The sequence below is a fragment of the Oxyura jamaicensis genome, chromosome 5 (assembly GCF_011077185.1).
Source record: "Oxyura jamaicensis isolate SHBP4307 breed ruddy duck chromosome 5, BPBGC_Ojam_1.0, whole genome shotgun sequence".
Classification (NCBI taxonomy): domain Eukaryota; kingdom Metazoa; phylum Chordata; class Aves; order Anseriformes; family Anatidae; genus Oxyura; species Oxyura jamaicensis.
In genome coordinates, this window is record NC_048897.1 from 61427680 (window position 1) to 61445294 (window position 17615).

The following is a 17615-nucleotide window of genomic DNA, read 5'->3' on the forward strand; positions in this document are numbered from 1 at the left end:
ATTAAGTTGCAATACTGATTGTGAACAGTGACATAGGACTCTAAAAAGTCACTCTTAGAACAGCATTTGTGTACCGTTAGTTGATTTTTTAAAGAAATACATAAACATTAGAGTGACAGAGTGTGACATTGGTGTGCTGTTGCTCCAGAAAACAGAAATAATCAAATTGTGGAATGGTGACGTACCACTGATACCTCTTAGGGAAATGTTGCCTGCTTACCCTTTCTCACCTTCAGTAAAGGTGTCCACTTCAATTCCTTGGCATTGGTTTTGGAAGCTCAGATCATATTTATGTGCCAAATCATGAGGAGCTATTTTTGCTGCAAAAGTTCCAACACTAAAATCTTGCTGGGGGATAGGATGCAATGCAAGTTACGGCAGCTTTTACAGATGCCATAGATGTTTTCTGTTGCTTGGCAAAGCCTTCTGCTTCAGGCTGCTCTTTACAAAGAAACATACTGTCTACTTCCCAATTAATCATCATATTTGTTTAGGCCAGAGGAGCCACAATGGAAGGACAAGATTCTGTTCCTCATTAAACCAATGTATTCCATTTAAATAGCAAGTTTGTACTAGCATAACAGAGAGCAAAGCTCAGCCAGAAAAAGAGTTGTTTGTTTGTTTGGAATCATCTCAATATTTTTCTCTGGGAGAGTTCAAATGCTTGAGCTGAGGATAAAGAAACTGCAGATCCATGGTTCCCAGATACATTCACATCAAAAAAGCACTGTCAGATCTTACCACTGTGAAACCAGTCTTTCAATTTCCCTTTGCTTCTCCAGAAGAAAATGCATGTGACTTAAAAATTCCCTGCAAGTCACTGTTACAAGGCACACTTTACATTTCATCCCGAGTGACTTTACAGGTCCACACCACTGAAGCCCCTGGCATTACACTTGGAGAAAATATGGTTCAATGTAAAAATAGAAATAGTGCTGTAGAACTAATCCTAGGGGTTGTAAAATAACCCTAAAAAAATTATTCTTTTCCAGCTTTCACGAAGTGGGCCACATTCTATTCTTATCTCCAGTAATATAATTGCTCCCTACAGTTGCCCATCTGCATGGAGCTGCTGCAGACTAACATCAGGACATGCAGAGGTCAGAATTTGTCATGCCAAATGGCTAGTAAGCCTCAAGCTACAAAAAAAAAAAAAAAAAAAAAAAAAAAAACTTTAAGTTACCAACACTGTAATTTCTTGGAAGGCCTATGTATGTAGAATATTGATTTGAGGCCATGGTAAAAGGAATTTATTTCCAAAAAGCTTCATTTCCAAACTTACATGTATGCTAGTTTATCATTGTGATAAAGCCCAAGAATGCTGTAGTTCTGTTAACTACACAAGGCCAGGCATACTAGAACTTTTTTTTTTCTTACAGCTTATTAAAAAATACAAATAAATACATAACGATAAATTGGTTTATAATCATCACCTGGAATAAGCTTCAATGTATTAACACTGGTGCAGCTCCTGCACTTCTCTTTTTAAGGAGTACCACCCCACATGACTTGCAGTATTCTGTGCCTCTCCTGTTTTAATTTTGCTGTTTGTTATTGGAGTGATGAGAGGCAAGGCTTTGGTCCTTAGTGTTTGCTGTTGCTTTTTACCTCATTTCCGGCTCCAGGTAGAAAGGTTTTGACTTTGATTGTCTTTCCAGGTGCAGGAAAGGGAGATTCCATCAGACTCCTCATAAATGGATAAACCAAGGCAGCAGAAATGCCCCTTCTCCTTTCAACCTCATCCAGGATCTAATCCATTGGTAAGACATAAGAGAGAAAAGAGATAGAACATGTCAGCGCCACATACACTTTGGAAACAACTTCTGACCCATATGTGCCTAAACACATGGCAGATCTAAGTCTAATTCTGCTTCTCCATACATTTCTTCACTACCATTAAACTCGATCCTACTATAATGATCCATCCTCCAGTTACAAAATGAAGCCCTTTGGGAATGCAGTTGAAAAGAGAGACAAGGAAGAAATAACAAACCTGGAAAGCTGAAAGAAGATGTGGCAAAAATGGATCTATGTTGTTGGGATTTGGCCCAGACAACAGGGCGAGCTGAAGAACAGAAAGATCAAGACAAACCCCACGATCACAGGCCAGGTGAGTGTCAAATCTCGGTTGTAAACCTGAGATTTGCATTAAGGAGGGCATCTTTTCCATTGCAACTTATTGGGCAGGAAAAAGCCAGACCAGCAAGAAAAGCAGACCTGCCACACTATGATACCAGCAGGGCTCCACCAGGAGAGCTCTGGAAGAGGCCCGGCTGTGGTGACAGTCACTTTGCAGTCTGTGCCGAGCTGAAGACAGCTGTGAGCAGCCTCATGAAGCAGCATGCCCAGCTGTTTACACTGGGTGCCTGCATGAAGGTCATTTTCTGTTTGACATGACGCAGAGTGGGCAATCTAGTTTTGCAATGAGCAGATGGAACTTCTTACAGATAGAGAGGACTATTTTCTTCTTCTCTCTTTGGTGACACAGGCCAACATAAATTAGAGCACAGCTAAGTTTTCCCACATTAGACAGACCATATAGATGATAAACCTAAAGAAGATGAGAAAGCAAGCTTCAAAGCAGTTAGTGGTTTGACCTGAAAGAGTGATCTTTTAACCACCACTCAAGAGCAAAAGGCCATACAAGCATTAGTGGGTCTAAGCCAGGCATTTTCCCTTGTTTCTCTTGGCAATGCTTTTTCACTGAAACAGAACATTAAAACATACTTAAGCGCAAGCTGGTGACTTCCAGAGGTAGCTGATGACATGAAATGCCAACACTGGTGCACAGTTTCTCCTCCTTCTTTGCAGCATACTAAAGGCCTACCTCTAAAGCAAAGTTGCATTCCAGGCCATGGAAGTATCAGATAACCACTAGGTTGTAACTGACTAGGTGTGAAAGTAAGGATACTCATGGTTCTCAAGTCTGTCTGAGGGATAGGTATTACAGCAATGAACACAAAAGGCTTCAAGGAATATGAAAATAAAACAGGCTATCAAAATCAGGGTGATAAATATTTTAAAACAGAGGGCTCCTTTTGCTTTTCTGATAAACACCCGAGGTTCAGTATCTTGTGGTCTTTCATCACTCACATTCTTCTGTAAAGACTACCATTCCTTGTTTTGACTAATATTGCAAAGGACACCATAGTGATTGTTCAATTAGAACAGCCGAGGTTTCTCTTACTAGAGAAACTTACTAGACTGGAGAAAGAGACTGCATCGGTTTTTGAGAACTGTCTCTCTCCATAGCACATCTGTCTTCAAAACCAACAGAGATGCTAAGGCTTGAACTCTTCCTCCTTCCTTTAACAGATGTTTCATCCAAAACCTTTCCAAGTGCAAAAATCCAGCCCAAGTCTGGAGTCAGCACTGGGCACTGCCGGACACCCTGCTCTCACCCTGGCACCTGTACCTCCCGGCGGCGACCAGCCCTTTGCAAGACAGAATGGCTGTGTCCGGACTGCAGTGGGGATCGGGTCTTTTTGTGGCCCAGCCCCTCCCTGAACCCTCCCTGAACTTGAAAAAGAGCATAGGTGCACTACAAGCCCATTCATGGCCTCATATGTAATTCATTGGGAGCCTTCCTTTCTTTACAAAGATCAAGACTTTGAGGGCAATGTCATCAGGGCCTGCTTGACAGGATACCTGGGATCAGCCCCTGATGCAACCAGTGAAATTACTCTCACCAGCCAGCCTCTGGTTCACTTTGACTGGATGATCAGACACTTGTTTTCAGATTACAGATTTAACTGGGAAAGCAGATTATTTGCAGGTTTGGTATGACCTTTCCTGTCTGCTGCAGACTTTATACCCCAGCTGCAGGGATATTTGGTTGTAAGCAGGATACTTAAATTTTCATTTTTCATACCTTCTGCTTTTTTACCCTCTCCCAAAGTTTCCTTCGAAAATGAGTGCCCTATCAAAATTAGACAAAAACACAAAAGCAAAGAGCCTCACAACCTCTCTTCAGAGTTTCCAAGATGGATATTTTTGTGAGCTGTGCTATCCTCCCAGAACAATGCATTCCGTTTCGCTCACAGATATCTGTGTTTAGATACATATTATGTCTAAGGGTCACTGTTATAAACCCCTGGTTTCAGAGCTTTATGAAAGACGTCAGAAGCAGAACTAATTAACTATTTCAACCCAATTGTTTTTCTTCACACAAGATTTGTGTTAAACTAAGTTTTATCTGGAAAGGCTTGGAACCAGCTTTGATGAAAGATAACATTCTGTATGATTACTAGATCATATGAACAATATAAATGCCATGATTTTTATTAACTTCAATCGTTTACATGTTTGCTTCAACTTTATTCATTTACAAATGTACAAGCAAAATCTGTGTTTAAGTTCTGTGAGGCTTCTTGTAACCGAAGTGAAAATCTCTGGCAAATTAAAACATTTCTGTGAATACTGTATAGAAATTTGAAAAGGGGGAAGCAACCATTTGACATTATCACATCATTGTTCTCCACAGATCATCAGTGAATCCTATATGGTTCTCTGAGGTGCTCACTGGATTTTGCAGGACTCTCTCAGAAGACTGGAGGCCCTAAACTGGCAGCCAGAGAGACATTTGAAATGTTAATCAATTGACAATGGTTTTAATAGCTTATTTTAATAACCTTTTGTCTTACAAAAGAATAATGCTTGTGGCTTTGAAGCTGACTAGCAGTTAACTGTTTCTATGGTTATTCAATCCCTATTTCGCTGCAATGCCCTGCTTATTGTCTCAAAACTCCTGTGTCAGAAATTTATTACCTAGGTAAATCACATAAGCATATGATGCAACTTTGGATTCATTGATGTAGAGGCCAATTAAAAGATTATCCACACTTCCTTAGCCTCTTAGGATAAAATAAATAAATAAATAAAATCATGTCTATGTGGTCAAGCATATAGACTTCACAGATCGAATTATCTTGTTTCTTAACCTCATTATTCCACAGGGTACTGGAGTAAAAGTGGTACTGGCCCATCGTCCTAACTGTGGGTGCCAAGAATTACAGCTTAGCAGAGAATGGCTTCAGAAAACAATGGAAAATACTCCAGTCATCCAGATCATACAGACACCCAGATGTTTTTTGAATCAAGTTCTGCCTCAGTCACAGAAGTAATAAGACATTCTTTGATGAACCCAGTAATAGGGATGGAATATCCAAAACAGCAACCATAAAATACAGTTATCTCCCATCAAAGGAAGAAATTCTTCTTGTCTGGTTCATTGATGTGATTATTTCATAGTAAACATTCAAGTTAAAAGACAATATTGAAACAAATCTTCTCACCTTGGAAAATAAGTCAAAGCACCCCAGCCGGCTGATGACACAATAAACTTCAGGCAGGCGTGGCCCTTTTCCACTTGGCTGATAACAGTAAAAAGGAGATTGAAATTACATATTAATTTGGAGCCATACGGAAATACACTTACCTCTCTATTCACACAATTGGCCATAATGTGACATCTTTTACTATCCATTTCTCCATCAAAATAGCTACTCTTGGAGAAGCATCATATTTCTTCCATAACACAGGAAGCTAAAAAGCATAAATATTGCTTACCCGCTTTGGAAATCACAGCACGTTGGAGCTGTATTCCAGCATCGCGCTGACTTGCAGCCATGAAAGCACATTTAACTATGAGTGCAGCTCACGCCTACCCTATCGCTATCCTCTGCTCCTGCTGTGGCATAAGAAGTGAGGCCACCCTGGGGCCATGTGCTGGGAGAAGAGAATTATAATGCCAGGGGAAGTTATTGTGGCTTTAGTTCCCAACACACTCCATGGTGTTCAGAGAGAGCTTAACTTACAGAAAGAAAGCTCACGGACCTAAACTAAGGCAAGTTGCATGAGCTAAATCATTAGCTTTTTCAGATTCATGCAAGATAAACATGAAACCCATAAATAACTTAAACCATGGCAAGTATAAATCAACGATGCGTATCTCCTCCCTTCTAAAAGCTATCAGAATGGTTCTCTACAGCCATCCTATTGAAGATATTTCCTAGAGAAGCAAGTGGTTTAACTGGCATGACTGAAGTGTATTCTCTCAGCATACTGGAGCTGCAACCCTGCCTAAACTGTGGTGGGGAAAGGCCCAGCAACACTATGTGTGAAAGCAGGGTACAACCACTTGCTGAATTTTGCTTATTTACTAGAAAAGAGGTACAATTAGCCCAATACCAAGCACTTTAGAAACCCATCCTCACTGGCAAAGTTCTCAGAGCAGAGAGCTAGCCTGCCTGTGTCCTGCATATGTACGAGCACAGGTGGTTGACACATCCATGCACAGCAGCTTCCCACCTTATCATTAATTAACACGGTGATAAAGGATCTCAGAGTCACCATTTCCATCTGCTTCTGCCCACTTGCATATTTAGCCAAAGTGGCTGATCAACTCCTATGGATCCACATAAAAGGCCAGTATATTTTTATCTTTGTCTCATCCTTAGAGTCTGCTGATACAGCGATTAATTTTCCCCCAGTGTGTTTGGCACTTACGTGCCACACACTTGGCAATCACGAGAAACTGAGGGTAGCTGTGCTTTTCAGACTGCAATACTGCAATCTAGGCTTGGACAGTCAGCAGGTGCCTAGCCTGTTACAATAGAGACCACGAAAAAATACCAGGGCTAAGTGAATACAGATGAGTCTATTTCTGGATCCAAACCTGCTCACTACACGTCATGTCTCTGAAAAAGCAGAACCCTTTTTTGTCCATATTAGGTATAAAACTCTTTCTAAAGGCACTGAGTGATTATATCAAGCATGTGGGATTTTGGTTAAAATCATTGTGTCAAATCTGCAGGAATGCCGAAGCCATGCCAGGAGCCTTGGATAGCTCCCAACCAAGAGCTGTCTCACTGAGTGCCAGTAAAAACATCACATTCCTGGGTCATCTATAAGACCAGAAACAATAACTGCTCAGTGCTTACTCAAAGATTCTGCTTTGTGAAATAGCATTGCTTTCAAATGTTTTAAAAGCTACATGTCTCAGAGCTGGGACTCTTCTTCCTCACACTCAACATATGGGACATCCTTTTCTGCTATTTCAGAGACTTTTCCTTGCAAATAGCACAGCTTCCCAAGTGCATATGTATCAACTGTAAGAGACAGCAAGTAGAAGCCTCAGGCAGAGCTATTCTGAGAGGCAGGATTTCTCCAATCTCTAACTCCAGCAACTCTTCACGTAGCCTCCCCCCTCAGCCATTAGTTTACACCACAAAGACAGATCTAAAACACCTGTTCATTGTGCTGTAGTTTGTTTCTCTCCCAGAAAAAAAAAATAAAATAAAAAAAATAAAAAATAAAAAATAAAAAAGTTGTATCAGGTAAAGCACTAATCTTAGCTTTCCTGTCCACACACCTCCCTTCTCTGCCTGGACTCATCTCCCTTCACTAGCAGAGACTTAGTAGAGGCTGCATGCAGCAACTGTGCTGATTTAACTCCTCCTCTTCTCAGAAGAGAGAGCTTCCAGCTTGCAGGCTGTGCTCTGCAAGGTAGCTACAGCCTTGCAGTCACGTCCTCCGCTGCTCACTCTTCCATGCAATCAATCGGCCCAGTTCAGGAAAGCTGCCTGGTAAAGGAGCACAAGCTGAAAGGCATCGGACTGATTCTGCCTTGATACACTGCCTTCCCCCTAAAAGAAGAGGGATGGAGGGAATGGTGTTTTGGTTTTGGTTTGTTTTTGATTTGTTTTCAGGGAGCCCAGGATATTTTAAGCCTTAGTCCATCACAAATGAAAACACTGATGAGTTTTGTTGATAACAGGAGACAGATTCCCAAGAGCATGAACATAAACTGACAAGAACTTGGCTATGAGATGGAAGAGCTGAGATTTGCATCAGGGCTGATCCACAAGTGGCCCACACCAGTCTTGTTACAGTGCATTTAATCTGAAGTTTGCTGAAAAAAGCCCCCTCCAAAACCTGCTTTTTCCTCTGCCTTTGGTAGGAGAAAGAGAAGACCTTTTCTCCTAAAAACACGCCTGTCACTTTTCTCTTTCAAAGCACACCTCCATGCCCAGGTGCTTGAAACGCAGGGGAGACCTTTAGAGATGTTGTTATTCCCAGTAAAATTGTAGCAAGATCTAATATCTCTAGTATATTTCCTTTTATATGAAAGCGCATACTTCTCATATCAAGTGTCCAGGAAAGATGTTATACGATTGCCTTGGAGGTAGCAAAATGTAACTGGAAAAAACTCCACGCTATCTCTGAAAGTGCAGATTGTTTGCAGTGGTACAATAGGTCACATTCCATGAAACAAGATAATATAAATACATTTTAAAGGGATACTGCACAGGATTTGTTATACAAGCAAAACATAATTGTCAGTGTATCCCTTGAGGTATTTTGGCAGGGTTTTAGACCCTGCTCCCAGAAGAGTCTGCAAGAATCTGAAATCCAAAGGCGAAAGAGGAAAAGTGGAGCTGTTTGTTCACATCACAACATGCCAAAGAAGAACAAGGCTGACAAAAAGTTCCGTAACAAAAAAGTAATTGTTTTGTAAACAAAGGCATCCGAACATGGACCTCAGCAAAGAGACAGAAATAGTAAGCTGGCTTGGGCAAATTGGTCCATCTGACCATGGAGCCTATTGCCAATGACTGCCAAGTGCTCTAGAAGGTGTGAGAAACCTCCAGCTGAACATTATGAGCGCTCCTCTCCAGGATGGCTGGGGAATATTCTCTCTGGAATTCTCCTTGCAGCAGTTGGCTTACCTTGAAGCAGAGTGGTTTATAATGAATTCAGGATTTTCTTACAGTTCTGTATTGTGCAGTATGGCCCCATCTTTCTCATATGCAATGTTTGCTAAAAACTTCTCATAGTTCCCAAATTAGGGTTAGTGTATTTGACAGAAGTTGTGGGTTGGGAATCAGACTGCTCAGAGGAGATGCTGTGTACTCCTGGACATTAGAGCCACCCTGACTGCACCTTTCAGAAGTTGCTCAGGGAACTGCACAGCCAAATACAAAAATATGCTTTAAAGCCCAAGCCTCTGGCATATAAACGGAATCTGCAGAATTTACCTGCTCCTTGTTGCCTGTGGAAATTCTGTATTTGCATAGAGAAAAAAAGAAAGTATGACCAAGGCTTTAAATAGAAGTATCTCACTGAGGTACACATCCGTGAGACTGTTCCACCCGTGCACTGAAATTTGCAGGGGCCAAGAAATTGCTTCTCTCTGTGAGCGCAACTGAGCACTGTGGGGAAGGCATTTGAGGTAACAACTCCAACTCCCCTGTTTCTCCCAGCAAGGCAGAGAGATTCTGTGGGGCTCAAGTAACAGCACATCTCTGCTTCTTTTGCCATTTCCTCATACAGAGAAATGCTGAGATGTTTCTCTGCAGCTTCAAAAAACTTCTTTCTTGCCATGTCCCAGGCTGTGCCAGTTTTGGTCTCAGAGGGCAGAATTTGCCCCAGAAAGAGAACAGTTAGTATTACTCTGTTGTCCTCTGCTGGGTAAGCTGTACCAGCGAGGTGATACATATCAGCTTCTGCATATCAGGTTTTGGAACCAGATGAAACATCTTGAATTAAGTGATCTCCCAGGGCAGCAGCAGATCTGCTTTTTAACTGGCTCTATAATTATAGATAGGTTTAGCAGAAGAGTATGTATTTTTCCCATTTTTCCAAATTATTTTTTGCTAACTGGTTGATTGATTTTTGCCAAGGGCAACAGAGGATAAAAACAATTCTCTAATGCTTTCTCAAAACACCATTTATATAGAAGTATGCAGTATTGATTTTAATTCTGAGCCTGGCATTTCCTACTGTGCTAACCTATCTTCTGCACTAGCCGAAAGTCCATGTTCTTTTTTTACCTTGCCTTTAATGTAGGGTGGATTTCACAGAGCCTTAAGAGAGTAAAACTTTAATCTTTCACTGAAAAACGAATTCAACATTCCTGCGTATACATCTTTTACACTGTGGCTATTACTTCAGTCTCAACTTGATCATGTTTTGCATTTCACAAACATAAGCTCTGTGACTGATTCTGAACTTGCTGACATTTCCATAAATACAAAAGCCTTAAATCACCTTGATCTGGTAGAGTGAAAACATTCCATAACTTGATTCCAGCCAACGCTTGCTGAATGTACGTTATTATCCTTTCAAACAACAACACAAAAGATAACTGAATTGTGCTGCTGCACTACATCTTGTTATGCTTAGTTACATCAGCCAGGATACATTCTAGGTGCTCCACTTAATTATCTCTGAATCACCTCCTGACCAGCCCTAGGCTTACTGTAACACAAGCCTTCATTGACATTTCCTTTCCACAGATAAACCCTGTTGTTTTAGCCCACGCTTACAAACTTTGTTACGCAGAGCACGCGTGTCTCTGTGATGCTACCTAAAGCAAACACCGCCCACAGAACTGATAAACAATGTTTCCGTGATGTTAGTTTAAATGAAACCTCTTACAAACAGAGGACCCCCACAGAGCAATACCTCCCAGACAGAGCATCTGCTGTCTGCAGGACAAAACTCATTGCCACAGAGACTTGAGGAAGGGCAGGGTCACGTAATGGCAGCATGCAGAATGGAGGGTGCTGTTCTAATATCAGCGAGTTGCTCTGTCTACCTGAAGCCTCTGAAAGCTATTGAAGGCAGGTGTTCCCTGCTTGGAAAGATGGGAGATTATTCCAGAGGGGGAAGGAAGGGGAAAGGCCAGTGTCCTTTTCTCTTAGATGGGGGATACCTATTTACAACCTTGCAATATTGCTGCAGATATTCATTTTACAGAGTATGCAAAAGGCTCCTGCAGTATTCATTGTCCGTATAAGCTCTCCAACCAAGTGCAGTCAACTGTCCTGTGAATAGTACAGGAGCTACGACTCCCTGGCTAGTCATTCACAACCAGCTCCAAATCTATCCAACTGGCTAGTGCCGGGATGGCCAACTGCTGTACGCTCTGCTGCCATCCCGTAAGTTCTGCAGGAATGGACAGAAAAATGCCTGTTTAAACTGTGCTTCACATGGCTCAGTAGACTTCGCAAATGGTCATGAAGTTTCCTTCCCCCCATAACACACATGCACACTGCCATGCTCTCATTTGATCTGGTGACCAGCCTGTTTTCCAAGTGAGGAGTCCAGGGATGACATAGAACTGTTGAACCGGGTCCCCTCCCCACCAGCTGATTACCCCTGGTGACAAGGACTGAAAGGGAGTCTGAGAACCGAGACTTCCTGGCACGGGCATCATCTTATTGCATGGTCCTGAAACGATGCTGATGGGATCTGCTCTCCGCCATCATCACGCCACCCTGGCCAGGAGGAGCACATTTACCTACATCTCAGATAGGCTGCAGACTGACTAGGCAGTGCTGGCACAGCACTTTGGGGATGTAAGCAGCTGTCCAAGGAATAAATGTTACTCATAAATGTTTAGAAATACCACAATTGCCTTTGTTTTCAGTGTTGTAGTATTTCTGCTTCTGCTTGAAAGCATGTGATATAAAGAACTTAAAAGGAGAGCGCCCACACAAGAAACTTCCCACGTTCTTATGAATAGCTGAAAGGACTTGGAATCTATTCGATTCAGACAGGAATTTCAAAGTCTTATTATACTTGAGCTCCTCACGTTTCCGAATTTCAGAGCGAGCAAACCAGTTTTGTTGTAAAACAGTGAGAGACAGCCTCCAAGTTCAGACTATAGTCTTGAGATACTCTTTAACAGAATTCTGCAGTTTGAAATTAAGGTGTGTACTTACCAACAGCCTCCTGCAATAGCCAAACCGCCGGCTCCCATCTTCCCCAGTCAGCATGAAAGAAAAGGTCTCACTAGAAGGAAGGAAATTGTCCAGATCTTAGTGTCACAACTACAGCATAGCTATGAGGTATAGCATTTTAAAATGCTTATCCTGTGAGAGATTCTACTCATTGTAGGGTCCTCTCTCCACCTGCCTATCATCTGGACATATGCCAGGGCCAAATTCCACCAGCATTAGAGCAAAAATGTTTGCATGGTCCTGGACAACCTAGCTATCTTCTCGCAACAAGAGAGATGTGCTGAATTTCAGTGACATGGCCGTCCCATTCATACTGCAGAAGGAACGCAAGAAACAGGTTTTGAGAGCAGTATTCAAATCCCTTACCTTTTAGTTAGATCCTCTTTTGGGACTGTGCCTTGTTTTAAAGGGAGAACCCTAGATCTTCTCTAAGAGTAGAGAAATCATTTTCTAATCCAAAAATAACACAGATGTGTAAAGTCTAGCTCACTTATATCCTTGTCTGGGATAAGTACTATTTGCCACAGAAGTACACCAACAGTTTAAGGCTATAACTACAGCACAGGTACAGAGATGTGTTTGTGAATTTGCACACGGGCTGATAAATGTTCCTGGCTACTTTGCAAGTTTGACATGGTTTATATAAAACACTTTTTCTTTGTACTGCAGCACCAGGGATTATACAATTATAGCAGAATATGCTATGGATATCTTTTTTCACAAACATGGGCTCATGGAAAATCTGTCTAGCAGAGCAGCAGCAGCAATGCTGTGTAAGCAGGGCTGCATGCTGCTCCCACCAATGTTGCCCACACAGGTCTCTCCTTCTTTAGTGTGTTCAATACTTTACTATTCAGTTGCTTCCAAGTATTGAATGATAAAGCCAAGCAACACAGAATATAACATGGTTATGTTGTACGTGCCATGTGTAAGCCAATAAAATGTTCCATATGCACTCTCTTCTGCAGTAATTCCTGCAATTACTTGTCATCACTGAAAGCCCCTTTAGACACACTCCAAATGTGTCTTATTTCACATTACACTTATCTCTAAGCATAGGAAGATAGTGCTCTTCTGCTGGCACAGAGCACGTCTCCAAAAAGTTCTTGGAACAGCATTACTCTGAGAAAACAAAGAGGTGCCCTGCAACATTAGGTAAGCACTCCGGGATGGATGGCTTGGGCAGGTAGTGGGCAGGGCCCTGTTCTTTTTAAGATTTATTTTAAATACTTCCATTTACACTTCTGGATTTGGCACTGAGAGGAACCTTCAAACTTCTTTCCCTCAGCCACACAGGCCTGTAAGCCAGGCTGACCGGGGTCCTTAGAAAAAGAAAAAAGTAATACAGCTGCTTGAGCCTGAAGTGGCAAAGTCTCAAACTGCTGCACCCCATCAGCACTGAGGCAGAGGAGCACCAGAGGTTTACCTGTTGTATTCAGAGACAGGGAGCCAGTCCTTGGCATCAGGAAAGCAGAACTGAGGGATAGCCTTGAGACGCTCCTCTGCTTCACGCATTTGCTTGGTTGGTCTTTCGAGCTGCAGACGGGCAAAAATTGAAGGTCAGTCAGTTACTGGTAGGGCCAGCTCCACAGCACCTCTCAGCAGTGTGGAGAGGGTTAATAGTGAGCTCTGAAGAGCAAGGGCCCATCAGCGTCTTCCTTATTGGTGCTTTGAAGAGTGCGGCAAGACCCCAGGACAGTCTTATAGATGCTAGTGCAACAGAAATCATCACTGCTGTTGTGTTTTTTTTTAATTGACTGAAACTCCCTTGTTGCACAATGTCCACTTAAAACACACTCCTATCTCAAATTCCTCTCTGCTGCAAGAACACAAGAGAAATACCATAGCTCAGCCAAAGTCTTTCCATAGACTTCAGTGGGTTTTGGAACAAATCCTAATATAGCCAAACTGAGTTGAAAATGAAATATTTAGAATCGGAATTTAAACACAATATTTAAAGCACCTACCGTTAGGCTAATCTCTCCAGCACTGGAAAAGACAATTTTGTAAATATGGAAAGCTTTCAGTCACCTTCGCTTTCCTTCATAAAAAATCTGAAAGCTGAATGACTAACTCCATTTAAGAAATAGATTCTATAAATTTTCCCACTTCACTGATCTTAGCAAAGTAATGATCTTACAAGGCATTTAGAGTAAGCTGTAAATAAGACTTTTTCTTTACCTTGGGAAACTGATATGTCACTTCTGGGAGGTAAGTGTTTTTAGAGGGCTTCTTTTTCAGTGACACTACCACAAAATATTCAAATAACTCCCGTTCTTGCCATTCGATTAGCTCCAATTCCAGGGTTCGATAACTTGGAGCCCTCTTCAACATTGACTGGATGTGTACTAGACGCTGGGTATGAGCTAGCATCAAAAAAAAAATGCAGATCATTACCTGGGAATGTAATGTGTATGTATAAGCCACAGCCATTCACAAAGGACTTTCAATTTGCCAGTATATTATTCCAAGTATGTTCTTACAAAATCAGACCTTAATACTATAGTCTCCCTCACTAATTCCACCCGTAAATCAAAACTCTCTCCAAGTAGTGAAGTGATGCAACACTAAGTCACTGAAACCATTTGCAGTTCATAACTGTTGTCCTGCCACAGGTCTGCTTTTCCTTCACATGTAAAACTATATTATAAGCTCTGAGGTGAAACGTATAATGCAAATCACTAGAGCCTCCGGGGCAACGCTTCTCCTCAGGCCTGACTTGGACCTTGTTTAAATTGGTGAAAAACACTTCTGTGATCTGTCCCTGTACAGCACAGCTCTATGGTAAGAGCCACCAAAGGTGTACTTTCTCCTCCATAGGCATAGTTCATACGAGCTGTGGAATGAGCTCCAGCAAAGGGGGAAGGAAAGGAGAGAAGAGAAAGAAGGTGCAAATTGCCTCCTGCAGGATTGCTTTGCTTGTGCCACTTCAGACTGAGGGGCAGATTTAGATTTATAGTCACATCCAGTCCTGACGGAAAGATACTACTTGATCCCATGACTTGTCACCAGATCTCTCTGGTGGAACAGTCAGTCATCATTACCAGTTCTGGTAGACAAATAAGTGAAAACAACTGAGTAAAAACAGCTGCCTGCATGCTTTTCTCCACCTCTTCACACCAGGATCTCTGTGCAATGGCAGACAAAATATTAGCAGCACATGTCAATCCCTTAGGGCTATATTCATTGACACACTTTGCAAAAGACAGACTCTCCTTCGTTGTAGGGAAATAAGATGTTACAAGTACTTGATCACAGCAGTAATTAACTGACAAAAATAAAAGAAAATCCCCTCATGATCAGCTGTCCTACAACTAGTTAAACAACACAAGAATTATAAATTATTTTGATAAAGCACTTGGTCATGGTGTGACTGCACAAGGGAAGCCAATTCCCAAGAAAGATCCTGCTTTGTCTTCCTTGAGAGTCTCACGCGGCTGGACAGTGCTTCCTATCTGCAAGAGGGAAAACCAAAGAGCCCACCCCAACAAATGAGGACCTAACAAAATCCTGTTTTGTAACAAATGACACCTGGATCTTGGGCTCAAGATGCCCTGAGACCATCTATGTAATTACAAGGTCATGTAGAAGCAGTCAGTTATAGCAACATCAGAATGAGGATCCTCCTTTCCACAACAACAAGGGGAAAAGCTTCTCAGTTTCCAGTGAAAACAGAGTATTTCTACGAGAGGCCCTGTTTTTCTTAATTGTGGGCTATGGGTAAGAGCAACCTCCTTGATTTTGGACACAAAGAGAAACATAATCGCAAGTGTTTTGGGGCTGGTATCTGTCTACAAAGGAGGAATGAGCTGTTTTGCAGATATTGCTGTACAATGTTGCATACAGCTTGTTTTGGGTGAGTTTCTGTGTCTTACCACCACCTATCTGGAACACATCTTTTTTTCCTCAGATATATTTTTTCCAGGCAGGTTTCCTGTATGAACAGTAAGCAGGTGATATCTGTAGTAGACAGATAAGAATGCTTTCTCCTCGTCTTATAACCACAGCTCTGCGCTCCTGTGGGTATTTTTTGCCCTCACTTATTAATAATATGATAGGGTTTTAGTAATAAAAATCTGCTTTTGCTGCCTTTGACTTTTTTTTTACAGTTCTGTCCATTTATCAGGACTCTTGAAAATAACAGACTAATTTACTAGCCTAGCTTAAGCAGAGTTGTGCAGGTGCCGTGTACTGATAAAGGAATTTCTACAGTTTGCAGACTGCAGACCTATAAAAGAGTATGAGAACCGCTACACGGGATCATGCCCAGTATCTTGCCTCCAACAGCACCTAGAAGCAAACACTTAAAGCAGCATATGAATAAGAAGAAAGTCTATTTATCCAACCTCATCCCTCTCAGTTTGCACCCAGTAGTTGGTCTGGAAAACACTAGCATCTGCGAAGTAGCTGACAAAGCAAATCTATCAAAGGTCCTGTTCTTCATTATGGCACAGTTGCCAAATCCTTGTTAGATCCTCACAGTTCATTTTGTCCTTGCTTTCCACATTCATGCTGCTGTGCTGGAATTTTTGTGAGCTCTACAGTAATGAAGTCAGAATAGTTCAGGAAGGAAAATACAGGTCATGGACAGGAACAATGTGCAGTAGCATGAGAATGTATGTTGACAGGCTCTGTGACAGTGGCTAACTAGGAGCTGTTAAAGGCTGACCCCTTACCTTTAAACCTGTCATCTGAGTCGCTCTCACTCTCGCTGTTCTCATCTGCAGAGGAGACAGAGGGATCAGTTAATGTAAAACCAAAGCAAACATGAACTCAGTTTACTGTGGTGAAACTGTGAAAAACACACACCTCACACTGAACCTTGTGATCCACACATGCTGTCCTCCTGAGTTTTAAAACATCTTGAAATAAAGTTTGAGTGACTGTTTCAATTATGTTTCCATTGAAATAAGTTTTAATTTTACTTGAGAATAAGAGCTTCATTTTGGTGAAAATGTAGAATTCGTTCCCCCTTCCAGCAAATGGTTGCACTGAACTGCTATGCTAAGCTAAAGAGGTGAATGAGACATTTTGAAAATGAATTTTTATCCCATCCACTACTTTTTCAGACTTGTAATTTTTTATTTTTAAATTTTTAAATTTTTTTGAAAGGAATCTATGTAGCACTTGAGAAGTCAAGGGAAGTCTTACGAGCTTTGTCTGGGTGACATGCAAAAGTAATTTTACAATAAGATGCATTTCTGAGGTGTACTTATATTAAACTTCATTGTACTCCTATTACAAACACTGCCTGAATTTCTTTCAGGGCCCATGCTTTTCCAGAAGCAATCCAAAGCACAGGCTGAGTTACATTCAAATGTTCATGCCAGGAAAAAGCATGAATGAATTAGAGAGTCAGATTGTAATTCTGGACAAAACTGAGAGGTGCAAACTACTGAAGAAGTGAAGTAAAGAACAGGCTGAGTAAGTCTAGCTGGTCACAGGATTAATTGGATAGACAACAGTGAGAATATGGTTTATTTTTAGCTTATCCCCATTTTTCTCCTTTCACAAAGTTATCATCGTTATCAAAGTTATCATTTGGTTATCACCAGAAAGTTCTAAACAAAGCTGAGCCTGAGGTGCATGTGAATGAAAGACGGGAATCTGTTCATTCTCTAATATCCAAATGGACCACTGAACCATGATGCATGTGTTGTACCTCGCAGGGATGCTGTCTCAATATTGGACATAGAAAGCTTCTTCAATCGTTTTTTCCCTCTTTTTGCACTGTAGATGGAATTGATTCTTTGGACAAGCTGCAAAATAGGAAAGTGAAAAAACAGTAAGGCCAAACATTTCCCTGCTACAAAACTTTTAATTAATGGATTTATCCAAACAATTTGACTGTGGATTATAGGTCAAGTG

At 41.5% G+C, this 17615-nt stretch overlaps 1 protein-coding gene across 5 annotated transcripts in view; it reads right to left on the minus strand.

Annotated features, from left to right (window-relative positions):
- Window positions 1–17615, minus strand: part of DENND2B (DENN domain containing 2B) — a 143761-nt gene that overhangs the window by 26098 nt on the left and 100048 nt on the right. For all 5 annotated transcript variants that reach the window (XM_035328680.1, XM_035328683.1, XM_035328681.1 and 2 more), the window contains 7 exons: window positions 17410–17506; window positions 16424–16468; window positions 13929–14113; window positions 13174–13283; window positions 11730–11799; window positions 5295–5372; window positions 1609–1749 (listed from right to left, as the gene is read on the minus strand). In XM_035328680.1, the coding sequence (XP_035184571.1) occupies window positions 1609–1749; window positions 5295–5372; window positions 11730–11799; window positions 13174–13283; window positions 13929–14113; window positions 16424–16468; window positions 17410–17506 (726 nt within the window). The remainder of the gene's footprint in view (window positions 1–1608; window positions 1750–5294; window positions 5373–11729; window positions 11800–13173; window positions 13284–13928; window positions 14114–16423; window positions 16469–17409; window positions 17507–17615) is intronic.